The sequence below is a fragment of the Humulus lupulus genome, chromosome X (genome assembly GCF_963169125.1).
Source record: "Humulus lupulus chromosome X, drHumLupu1.1, whole genome shotgun sequence".
Taxonomy (NCBI): domain Eukaryota; kingdom Viridiplantae; phylum Streptophyta; class Magnoliopsida; order Rosales; family Cannabaceae; genus Humulus; species Humulus lupulus.
Window position 1 is genome coordinate 29,787,843 of NC_084802.1, and position 12,976 is coordinate 29,800,818.

Consider the following 12,976-nt stretch of genomic DNA (forward strand, 5'->3'; position numbering starts at 1 on the left):
TTCGAATTGGACCAAATAAATAAATAAGAATATTTATGTCGGATTCTTTTATAGTTTTCAATATTTATAGGACCCTTTAAAGATACACACAGCTTATTAGTCCCACTTAATTAATTTCTAAATAATAATTAATAACAATATATATAATTAAACGCGTCATATTAATACAAAAGAAAGAGAACATAAAGGAATAATAACACGTTTAAACCCTGTCAATATCAAACACAGCCAACTCATCAACTAGTACTACTACTGATTTTTTATTTTATTTTTATGAAAATATTTTTATGTGGTTGGATATACATGCAGATACATATATAGATCCAGCTGCACCAAATTGAGTCCTACATATTCTGACTGTAATCCAACAAATGTCATGCTTTCATTTTTTTTCACTTCTACCAAACTAATTAATTATATGTAATTAAATATTATTGGTTGTTTAACTTGTAATGACGTAATTGCTTTCTCTAGTACTAGTGCCTCATTATTCTCGTGAAACTTTTATTATTAGTTAGATTAGATCTATTGGCCGGGTGCTCTATCTTTTTTTTTCTTTTTATCTTAGCTAATATTTATATATATATATATAGATTACCTTTCCACGTATGCAATCCTAGCCGTCCGATTAATCTCTCCATTCTCTATATATACCACAACCCTTCTCTCTATTTTCTTCAACACTATTAGTAATAGCTTCTCTCTTTCTCTCTAAAATCTGATCATCATTTCTTTCTTTCATTAATTAATCTCGTTTTTATCTCATCGTATGAGAATGGCTTGCCTTAACATTTTCAAAGATCATCAGGTAATTATTATTGGACTATTTATAGCTCTTTTTTTCTTATTCAGTATGTTCTTAGTGAGCTTATACAAATATATGTTTATAGCCAGTGTATGAATGTACTCTACCTATATATAGATTTATATAGCTATATATATATACACATATGCAATCCATATATATATATCATGGAATGGTTATACTTTCAGTCATTCAGAGAGAGCTCACAATATATACGATGGAATTTTGAGTCTGTTAGTTAGAGGCGTATATGAACACATGGCCTACCCATGTATAAATGTTAATAAACTTATATTGACCTATATATCCAAATATAATCATATACGTATGTAATTATATCCTAACAAAAAGCTTATATTTAGAGTATACGACACTACAAAAAAAAGGCAGAATAAATAGAGATAGTCTCCTTGTCTGGATAAGACTCACTAAACCATATATTATATAGATATATATAATTTATAATGATGTAGCTAGTCATTAAAAAAATGATGTAATAAATGTGGTGTAATTGCAGAGATATAATATTGAAGAAGAGAAGAAACAAAAGAAGGGAATAGAAGAGCAAACACTTGATGGAAGTGTAGATAGGCATGGCCTCCCTGCAATCCGAGGCCGAAGTGGTTCTTGGATCGCTGGAGCTCTCATTCTTGGTACGTACAAATATACCTATAATTACCTAACCTTATTATATATACATATATTATATATGTTTGATCATTTATATATATTCCTTACACGTACGTGCCATTATCACATTACTTTATTATATTTGGTTGGTAAGATATACCAAAAGAGAGTACATATAACACATTCTTTTCTAGGTGAATGGCTATATATATGTAGAGATCTCTGATTCATCTTCTGTTTGTTTTGCCCAAATTATTATTCTATTACATACTCTCTCTGTCTCTCTATCTAAATATATATATATATATATATATAAATACAAGTGGGTGCTTAAATTAGCTCATCATATATATTATGGTTCATGCACTCACTTTGTAACTTTTTGTTACCATATATATTACGATATATATACCCTTTTAAGAGTTTTCGGCTGATCATTTTCCTTTCAAGTAGTCCAATAACTTTTTGACTAGTTTTCGAACAGTACGTTTTCATCAAATAAGTTAGACTAGATTCAATGCATGCCAGTTGTACATATTTATGTCCTACACACTTGACCAATGGCCTTCATAAAATTTTTATTCAAGTAATTGATCCAATAAATAAAAGTCCCCTTTATCTAAAAGCTCTAGCTTTGACTATCTCAAAGTGTACAATAAAATGGTCCTTATCTTATTATTAATAAAAATACATATTTGCATTGATCCTTACATAGTTAGCAGTTTTTTTTTTTTTTTGATCAAGTACTAATTAAATAAAAATATTTTATTGTACATTATATATGCAATACAGTAAACCAAGGGCTGGCAACGTTAGCATTCTTTGGTGTTGGAGTGAACTTAGTACTGTTCTTGACAAGGGTGCTGGGCCAAGACAACGCAGAGGCTGCAAATAATGTCAGCAAGTGGACGGGAACGGTCTACCTTTTCTCTCTAGTTGGTGCTTTTCTTAGTGACTCTTACTGGGGAAGGTTCAAGACTTGTGCTATCTTCCAAGCCATCTTTGTCCTTGTAAGAGCCAACTATCATCATTAACATCATTATCACCATCATCTTATGTATCTTTTTGACATTTCAACTCCTTCAATAATATATTTATATAAACATATACATATGTGCTTACAGAGGAGCTCCTTTGAAATTGGTTTAAATAAGTGTCCCTTATTTAATTATTTAAAGATGTGACAATATATTTTGTCGTCATATATATATATATATATGTGACTTAACTTATGTGTGAGTAGCTATCTTGGCCTATATTGTAGATTGTCTAATGATCGCACACGAGTTATTATAAGAAAGTGACCTATTATATTGGACCCATATCGCATTAGTCGTGAAGAAAAAAAAAGAGTACCATAAAAAGTAAATTGCTTTTTCCTTAGCTAGAAAAAAGGTTGATTGTTACATTCACTTTTTCTAAATATATTGGTTTGTGTGTTTCATGCGTGCACCCACAGATATTGGTGTCATGCATAGTGTGTGTATATAATATATATCTTTATGTTTTTTCAAGTAGGGTATAAGATTTAGAAAAGACCACTGACGAGAATTTTGGGTTTCACAGGGTTTGGCATCATTATCACTATCATCATACATATTCTTACTCAAGCCTAATAGGTGTGGTGATGGAAAAACTTCATGTGGACCCCATTCAACTATTGGAATGGCTTTGTTCTACGTTTCCATATATATGATAGCACTAGGAAATGGAGGGTACCAACCCAACATAGCAACCTTTGGAGCTGACCAATTTGATGAGGAGGACCCTAAAGAAGGCCACTCAAAGATTGCTTTCTTCAGTTACTTCTACTTGGCTTTGAACCTTGGCTCCCTCTTTTCCAACACAATTTTGGGTTATTTTGAGGATAAAGGCTCATGGGCATTGGGATTCTGGGCCTCTACTGGATCTGCTACCTTAGCCTTGGTCTTGTTCCTTTGTGGTACCCCAAGATACAGGCACTACACTCCTAAGGGCAACCCTCTTTCTAGGGTTTGCCAAGTTGTAATTGCTGCAGCTAGAAAATGGAAGGTTCAGATGTTGCCAAGTGGAGAGAATTTCTTCGAGGAAGTTGGAAAGGAGTCCTCTCAAAATGGTGCTAGAAACATTCTACACACAGATGGTTTCAAGTAAGTCTATCATAAACATGTTACCATTTATATATTGATGTAACAACTCATTCCCATATATATATATAATAATTAGTGCATACTAATAAATTATATATGATCATTATGTTCTCTCTTCAGATTTTTGGATAGGGCAGCCATCATCACAGAGAAAGACCTAAACCAAATTGAGAGCAATGCTCCTCAAACCAATCCATGGCATCTTTGCACGGTGACACAAGTAGAGGAAGTCAAATGCATACTAAGACTCCTCCCCATTTGGCTATGCACAATCCTCTACTCCGTCGTTTTCACACAAATGGCCTCACTCTTTGTAGAGCAAGGCGCCGCCATGAAAACAACTCTCTCAAGCTTCCACATCCCTCCGGCGAGTATGTCAAGCTTTGACATCCTCAGTGTCGCCGCATTCATCTTCCTCTACCGACGAGTCATCGACCCTCTCACCTCTCGGTTCATGAAAAACCCTAACGGACTCACTGAGCTCCAAAGAATGGGAATAGGCCTTGTGATAGCCATAGTGGCAATGGTGTCAGCTGGAGTTGTGGAGTGTTTTAGGTTAAAGTATGCAGTGCATGGTAGTACTAGCGGCTCATCAAGCCCTAGTTCTCTAAGCATATTTTGGCAAGTGCCCCAATATGTTCTTGTAGGAGCTTCAGAAGTTTTTATGTATGTAGGGCAATTGGAGTTCTTTAATAGTCAAGCTCCGGATAGGTTGAAGAGCTTTGGGAGTGCACTTTGTATGACATCTATTTCACTTGGCAACTATGTGAGTAGCTTATTGGTCACAATTGTGATGAAAATCTCTACTAGGGATGATATGCCTGGTTGGATACCTGGAAACCTCAATAAGGGTCATTTGGAGAGGTTTTACTTTCTCTTGGCGGCTTTGACCACTGCAGACCTTGCGGTCTACATTTTGTGTGCAAAGTGGTACAAATACACTAAGTTTGAAGGAAGAAATGGGGAAGAGTATGAGGGTGCAAATAGTACTACTATGCTTGCCACTGAACTTAGAGTCGCCTGATCGAACAGTGTGCACGAGTTTAAGATTGCGGGGTCCATTTTGAATCGCTTTTTGGAGCACTTTTGCAAAAATGCCACAAACATGATGTGTTCCAAATCAAGTGGTTTTCATATCAAAGAAGTAGGGTTTTGTAATTTTTTTTGTTTTGGGGGTCAATCCGTCCATGGTATTTGTAAGATAAATAAGTAAGGATGGAGTTGGTAACTTGGGGGATATATATGTCGTGAGGGAGTTGTGTGTAAACGAATACATGTTAGCTATGAAGCACTAGAGACTAAATGGGATTTTAGTTCCATTTCTCTAAGTGGAGCACACATGTTACTTTGTGTACTAGAACCTATATAATTGAGCCACATTCATTTTATTATGTATTATTATCTTATATGTTGATACATGTACCTTCCATTTTATTTTATTGATCGAAGATGTAAACCTTTCTTAATTCTAAGTAGAGACAATTATAGCCAGCTAGATGTTGTCACTTCCTTTCTACATTTTTATATGTATACTGATACTTATTATTTTGTCATTTTTTAATATCAATTTAGTTGATTGTGATGGAAACTTAATATATGTTGAAAATTCAGGAAAATAATGTCATATTGCAAAAAATTTGTCATACAGTTAACGAAGGTCATTATTCATGATAATATCTCCAATTAGTAATTAATTAATAACAATATTGGTTTATATATGTGATCATATTCAAAATGTGCGATCTGTGTTTGTTGATGTTTTACCACACCCAATTTGTAATCATGAGATTCTTTTTCCTAAGTAATTATATTTAGCTTTGTTGACAACTTAATAACAGCTGAAAAATTAACCTAATTAAAAAAATAGTAAATATTAATTAATTTTTTATTTATAACCCGCATATGATACATATATTGATATTTTAAAGTAATAGTTATATTTTTGTCTTTATCCAAGTAGCTTATTATGTTTAGTCATTAATCCACTTAATGTCGAATCCAAAAAAAAAAATCCAACAAATACTTGTTTTTATTTTTTATTTTTGGACTAATCATCGTCTTCGAATTTAGAGTAATAATCACACACTCCAAAGTTTCCAAGTTAGTATATAAAATTTTCTTATAAGTCAAAATAATTTACAATATAATCAATAATATAATTGTCCTTTTAATCTCCTCTTGACTATTTATGACACAGAAATTGAGCTTTTTTTTTTTTTTCGAGGTAAGACATTTCATAAGAAAAAAAGGACCAAGTCCAATACAATAGTTTATTGGCGAGCAAGCGGTAACAAAACCAAATGACTGACATACCGAGGCACACACACCATTTGTAGTCACATTTGCTAGCAAGTACCATACTATCATATATAGTAGGTAAATAAGCAAATGAGGGAGCCTTAACCCCAAAGCCTAATAAAGAAAAAATTCAAAACCGGAACAAACAACCAAACTAAAACAAAAGAAAACATCAAAAAATAAAACAAAACCAAACAACAACAACAATGCTAAAATACCATATCTATGAATCAATCCTAAGTCAAACAAAAGCATCCAAAATGTGGAAGGAAACCTATAGCAGCAATGGACCCAAACTTCAAACAACCAATCACACTACAAATGTTTTTAGGGGTCATACTATTAGGTGCGACACAAAGTCAGGCCTAATAGTGCTATTATCAGCTGCGACATTACGTAGTCGTCACTAACACAACGTGGAATTTATAAATAATCAACAAAAATTATTTGGGGTGTCGCCGCTAATATTGACGTGTGGCACGCTGTCACTGCTATAATATGTGGAAAAAATTCTGAAAAAGAAAATGGGGATTCTTCCCCCCAAAATTTTAACAATACTATTAACAACGACACGTGTCGCCGCTAATAGTGTTGTATATTTCAACCCCCCCCCCCCCAACTTGTCATCCTCATTTGCCCTTTTTTAAAAAGCTCTACATTTCGCTGCCTACTGCAATTTCCCCGTTGGAAGTCGCCATTCCTAGCCCCCAAGCTTGAAATCGAAGCCATAATCTCCATTACCTGACCCTCCAAATCATAACCCCTATTACATGATCTTTCTCTCTCTCTCTCCTTGTCGGGTCCGCCACAGCCACCACGATATCGCCGCCTCTACGACGACGCCGGCGCCACCACGGTACTGCCTCCTCCACCACCACCTATCCATTATATATAGGTATGTATAACTATATATATTTGTTTTGTGTGTGTGTGTTTTTTTTTGTATTTTTCAGTTTATATTTTTATTTTTTTAATTCTTATTTAATTTATCTTTCTGTTTTTATTTAATTTTTTTTTTATTTATATATATGTGGTCGTGTATATATATTTGTATGTGTGTATATATATGTGGTTGTGTATAAATGTGTATATATATGTATAGACATATGTGTGTCCCTATGTATATATATATATATAATATGTATGTGTGAATTTATTCCCCAGTGGATTGCGCAAGGATTCACCCATATTCATTTTGGTGCCATATGCTTAGCTATTTCCCTTCATGGCATTCCGATTGGTTGTCGAATGGGTTTGCTAGACACTCGAATGAGGAAATACAAACATGCAAGCTTGCAACCATAGAAACTACTTTAAATGCAGGAACAATAATAACTACATTGTTCCCTAACTTTAATATATATCTCAAAGACAATCACTTGATTGATGCTTTTAAAGTTGAAGTCCAATTGGCTGGAATTGACCAATATCTTACTACCATTGGAGCTACTGTTCACTACCAGATGGCATACAGATACCAAGATCACGCTCTTGATCTTTCTTTGCCAATAGCTGAATAAGCATTACTAGTCTCGACAAACTCTACCCAAGTTCCAACATGCACTCGTATTCCAAGACAAATCTTTACAGATGATCTTATGAAGATTTTGCCCAATTTATGGATAACAAACTATGAGATGTGGTCCACCAACCTCAAAAAGCTGTCTAGACTGTTACTGAACCATCTCATCACAAGAAAGAAGATGGCTCTGTCGAAATAGCCTTTGACATAACTCAAACAAAGACTCTCAGTTGCTTTACCACACAGTACATGATGACTTATGTCACACCAACTGATGTGGAAATCCAATCCCTTGATTCTCAAGGCAGCCCTATTTATGCTTTCGAATATTCGGACGGACATAAGTATTAGGATGTTTGCAACTGCAAAAGCTGCCTAAAAACAGAAGAAGACCTCCCAAAGAAACGTCTTAGCTCAGGAAAATGGCTTAAGCAACAATTAGCTAAAGAAGAAAAGGGAGTAGGGTTGTTAGGCCAACCCTCTGGAAAGTTTGACTCTATTTTCAAATATTTTGCTCCCAAAGATTTACCTAACTCTACTCTAGAACCAACTGGATGGGACATTGAGCTTACTCCAACAGACTTCTGGCAGCCTCCACTTCCTGCTCCTCAACATAACATTTTTCCATGCTACAAAAAAGTAGCAAAATGGATGCAACATCATGGAGAAGCATTTCCTACTCAAAATCAGTTCCAAAAAATTCCACAAGTATGTCTGATGACTACTACTAATTATGAGTCAGATTTTCCTCCTCTCAAAAAATTTGATAGGCAAGACGACTAAGGTACATTTTATCACCAACCAAAGGTTCAAAACCTTACAACTAGGAACGCGGATGGGTCTCTGAAAAAAGTATCTCCAGCTGAAGAAGTTCTCAACTGGAAATCATAAAACATGATTGCCCAAAACAAGATCTTAAAACAAGTCGAGTTAAAAAAAATGCCAGAATAGAGACAACAGTTAAACATTCTCAGACTACTGTCATCGATAAACTCACTGCAAAGATCCAACGGACTTATGAAGAACTTCTGACCATCATTAAAGAAAACTCAGTCCTAATGCTAGAATTCTTAGCAAAAAAAGCCGAGATGAAGAGCCTCAAAACTCCATATGAATCTCTCAAGAACCAATTTTTCCAACAAGAACCGACAAAAGCTCTTTCCACTAGCTATTTGGGAACTTCATCTCCATTCGGGATAACTACGGCGCCAGTTCCTTGGAAGTTTGCTACTGTTGACGCCGTTTTTTGTCAACTTAATTATGAAGAGCACTAAATAATAATATAGAAAGAATAGAAGAAATCAGAGATTTTTACGTGGTTCAGCAGTTAAAATCTGCTTACGTCCACGAGTCACTGTTATTATGAATACTCTCTCAAAGCTTCGAATGAAAGCAATTTGGCAGAGTTTCTCCAGTACAATTTGTACGTGAATACAAATGAACCAGTCCAGGCTATTTATAGACCTGGTTGTAGAAATGGCTTCCCCCAATTCAGGGAAGTTACAATCAAATATTCAAAATTTAAATAAATACATTCAATGTGTTAATTACGCAATATCCCATGATAATAGGGATTCAATATACATTTTTAACGAATCCCTACAAAATAGGGATTTCCTAACAAAATTTTCTCTTTGGCAAGCGCGTCATTGAGCTCGATCGTTGTCTTGAAGCGCTTTCGAGACTAGCAATGCTTCGAGCTCATCCTTCCAGTCATTGCCTCCTCCTCATTCATTAACTCTCAGTCGAACTCATTCTTCAGAGAAGGTTGGTATCTTTGAGCCTACACCTCATGCTTGAATTATGAACAGATCTAGAATCATGTCAAATTATACAAGTGTACTACTTACACATGTTATTTTCGAGCTTACCCTTTTTCGAGCCTATATTTTGAGGCTATTTATTTATTCTCAAAATTTAGGTGTAACATTTTTCCCCCTCAAAAGTGTTGGTTCGAATGCTCTGAGAAGGAAACTTTTGAACTTCACTTTCAAAAAACGTGCCCACCTACCACACTCGAATGTGGACATGTGTCACTAAAGGATTGCTCACTGAGAGTACTCTTTTATCTACACATGTCCTTTCCTATTCCCTTTTTTTCGCCATCTTCGAGATTGAATATGGTCTGTCAGATCTTGTTAATTTCTCATGCAACGATCCAGATCCATTTGACTTTTACCATTCGTCTTGCCTATATACACATCCTCTCTTCATCTCCATTTTTCGCTTTTTCTTTTAAAGTTTTAGAAAAGAAAACATGAACCAGAGCTTCTTCTCTTTGCATGTTCTCCAAACCAAAGAAGCAAAGCAACGTCACCACCTTTGGCTCTGTGGGATCATTTATGTTTCCCCTTCTTTAGTCAACAATCTCCTCACTCCCACAATAACCATTGTGTAAGTTCTCTGATCTTTACCACTCATCATTTTTTATACGTTTCTTCTCTATACATACGAAAACTTCTCTGGTTCCTACCATATTCTTGAAATTTCCTTTGCAATAGGTAGTTTTTTATTTGTGTAGGCTTACATTGATCAAAAACATGTTTTAGGAAAAAAAAATTGGTAAAAACAAATAAAAATGGTACCTTTTTTTTAGGTTATGGGGTATTAGGTTGTAGGTTTCGTGTAGCTTAAGAAAAATGGTTTTGGATTAGGGTTTTAACGCACGTATCCCGATAATATCTTCTTTTTGGGTAACTGCACACTTTTTCCTAGAAACTCGAGATACTTCATACTGACGGTAAATGCCCCACTCTCGCGTGGGTACACTCTTGATTCCCTGAACCTTTTATAGCTTGGTTTTTGCATTTGAGTTAATCTCACTATTTTGAGCCTTCAGGCTCGATGATTGCGATCTTGTTATCTCGAGCTTGTAAACTCGAGTTATCGAGATTTGATCTTTTGCACTCTTTTAAATAATAGGACCCTCGCATTTTTCTTTCTTGTTAGATGTCGCAGTCTTTAGAGAATCAGTGGGGGCCCGAGCTTGCGATCCCTTATCCCCCACCATCTCCTCGACCTGAAGCACCGTTTACATGAAACCAGCGGTTGATTCGGGAGCACAAAGAACAGCTCAAACAGGAAGACATCCGAGTCCAGTTTTGATGTCAGATCAAAGAGGTCGAAAAGGGAAAAAGAAAGAAGCTTCGAGTTACTGTGTATCCTGACCCGACCCCGATATCTGACCAATTCCTTTAGACCCCAAGTGTAGGGTCTCCATAGCCTTTTCCCCAGGCAAGCTTTCATTCAGCCTCATGGAGAGCACTTCGAACCAGCCAATCACACACACAGCCTCAAAAGATCTTTCCATTCCATTCTCGGAGAGTTCTTTCTTTATGGTTGAACATTATCAGAGCTCCGTCACCTCCACTGGGAATATTTTAGAATTTTTGTCCTACCATGGGTTAAAGTTATCTAGCAAACTAATGTTGTCCACCGATAATCACTTTCCATTAGTTATTAATTAATAATTTATGAAAGTATTATTTTAATAACAAAAGTTTAAAAACTTTTGACAAAATCCTAATTTTGGAAATTAGGTCATCTCATTTAGAACCTATGGTTAGGGTTTGAGTGTGCAATTCCCAAGACCCACAAACAGGACGAAGCCCATGGAGATTACAAGAAGTTTTGAAGCCCAAGGAATGCCTTGATGTATTTTTGTAATTTCGTTTAACAAAGAGTACCTGGTCAATACCCTAATGTTTAATTATATTGATATGATTGATAACATGTTCATGCATATAAAATGTCATACATGAATCCCATACATTTTATGTAATGACCCGACTAATCTTAAAGACCTCGGACTATTAAAACTATTAAGACATAACTACTATTTTGGAATACATACATAAAATAATAGAACTTTATTAGAAAATCCAAAATATGGGATCCCATTGTTATTACATAAAAATCATAAAGAAAACTTAAACCTTTATTGTAATCATTCAAATACTAAATGCAGAAAAAACATGAATACATAATTAAAAAGACTTGAAACAAAACATCATCCTCGATCTTTCCCATCAGTCCATTCATTCTGTTCTCGCCCAATACACAAGCCAAAGCTGCCATGAATCTGCCCCGCCTTCCATGCTCATTGTCCTGCACCATCTAAATAAAAAGGAGTGAGTCTAATGCCCAGTCAGGAAAAACTACTAAAAACATATCATAAAACATAAGACATAAAAACATAAATCATAAAACATATGACGTAAAAACGTAAATCATAAAACGTAGGACTACAATATTAATGGCCATTAACTCATTACCGTAGTATGTGATAAAAACCATCTAGGTCCTTTTGCTACTATTAGAGGTAGGTTTAGACACAAATATAGTATATGATAAACCATCTAGGTCCTCTTGCTACTATTTAGAGGTAGGTTTAAACATAACTATAGTCTACGATAATGATAAAAATATTGGGATTTGCTTATTTGCTATCCATATTTCCCAAGTGACTACAACATAAAACACATACATACATACATACATACATACATACATACATACATACATACATACATACATACATACATACATACACATAGCATATAAACATAATCATAACACATAAAAACTAACCTATTTTCCTTACCAAAAACTGAGATATTGGTGACAAGAATGAGATTGAAAACTCCTAAAACCAAATAGTAAGATCCATAAGTTTTCTAAAGAAATGAAGATGAAAAGAATATCTAAACCATCAAGATAAGAACTTACCGAAAACCTTAAGTTTCAAGAAACTCAAACACCTAATCGAAAGCCATTATAACAAGTTAGGATTTGGAAGAAAATGAAAAGAATAAGAGGAACTATAATGAACTAAACCTGGGGATAAAGAATACCTTAGATAGATTAGAACTTCAATCTACACCTCAATATTGAAATATCACTCTATCTTACTTCCCAAGTGTTTAGAAAAGCTTAGATTGGAAAGCTTTTAAGCCCAAAACCCTAGTGTTTCTCTCTAGAATGAACTTAGCAGCTTGGAGGCTCTGAAGAATGCTTGAATGATGAAGCAAATGGCTAAGTGAAAGATCTTATTTATAGAGTTCAAGGAGTGAAACTAACTCCTTTTAAAATGAATAAAAATTGAATTTTCTGCTCAACAGATGCCCAGAACTCGGTCAAAAACGTTCAAGAGCAAGTCCAAGTTGTTGAGGGCTGTTTCTAGCTCGAATTCCACAAATTTTAAAAAATGCCAAAGGGAGCCGATATATCCCCCCTATAGGCGATATATCGCCTCCCCCATAGTCTCGAGCCTGCGTGTTTTCGTTTGTGTGAAGTCGACGTGTTTTTCGTATCAATCATAGGCGATATATCGGCCACTATAGCTGCGATATATCGGCATACACCGATATATCAAACACGTTTTTGCATACTTTCAACACACTTGAATTTTTTTTAAACCACTTGGACTGAGTAAAACGTGATCATAACAGCTGAGGGAAGGTTCTACACTTCCTAGGTTTATCCTTTATTAATTTATTCATCTAAAATCCTTAATAAACATACATGTGACAAGTGTCACGTTCTTAATTATTCTATCTAAACCTTAGGTTATAATAAATATATTTTCTAGGA

At 35.0% G+C, this 12,976-nt stretch overlaps 1 protein-coding gene across 1 annotated transcript; it reads left to right on the top strand.

The window, feature by feature from the left end:
- Positions 1-660: 660 nt before the first annotated feature.
- Positions 661-4,962, top strand: LOC133807241 (protein NRT1/ PTR FAMILY 7.2-like). Its single transcript, XM_062245450.1, has 5 exons — positions 661-808; positions 1,323-1,458; positions 2,228-2,445; positions 3,002-3,564; positions 3,685-4,962. The coding sequence occupies exons 1-5, from the start codon at positions 770-772 to the stop codon at positions 4,586-4,588; spliced, it is 1,860 nt and encodes a 619-aa protein (XP_062101434.1). The 5' UTR covers positions 661-769; the 3' UTR covers positions 4,589-4,962.
- The last annotated feature ends 8,014 nt before the right edge of the window (positions 4,963-12,976 follow it).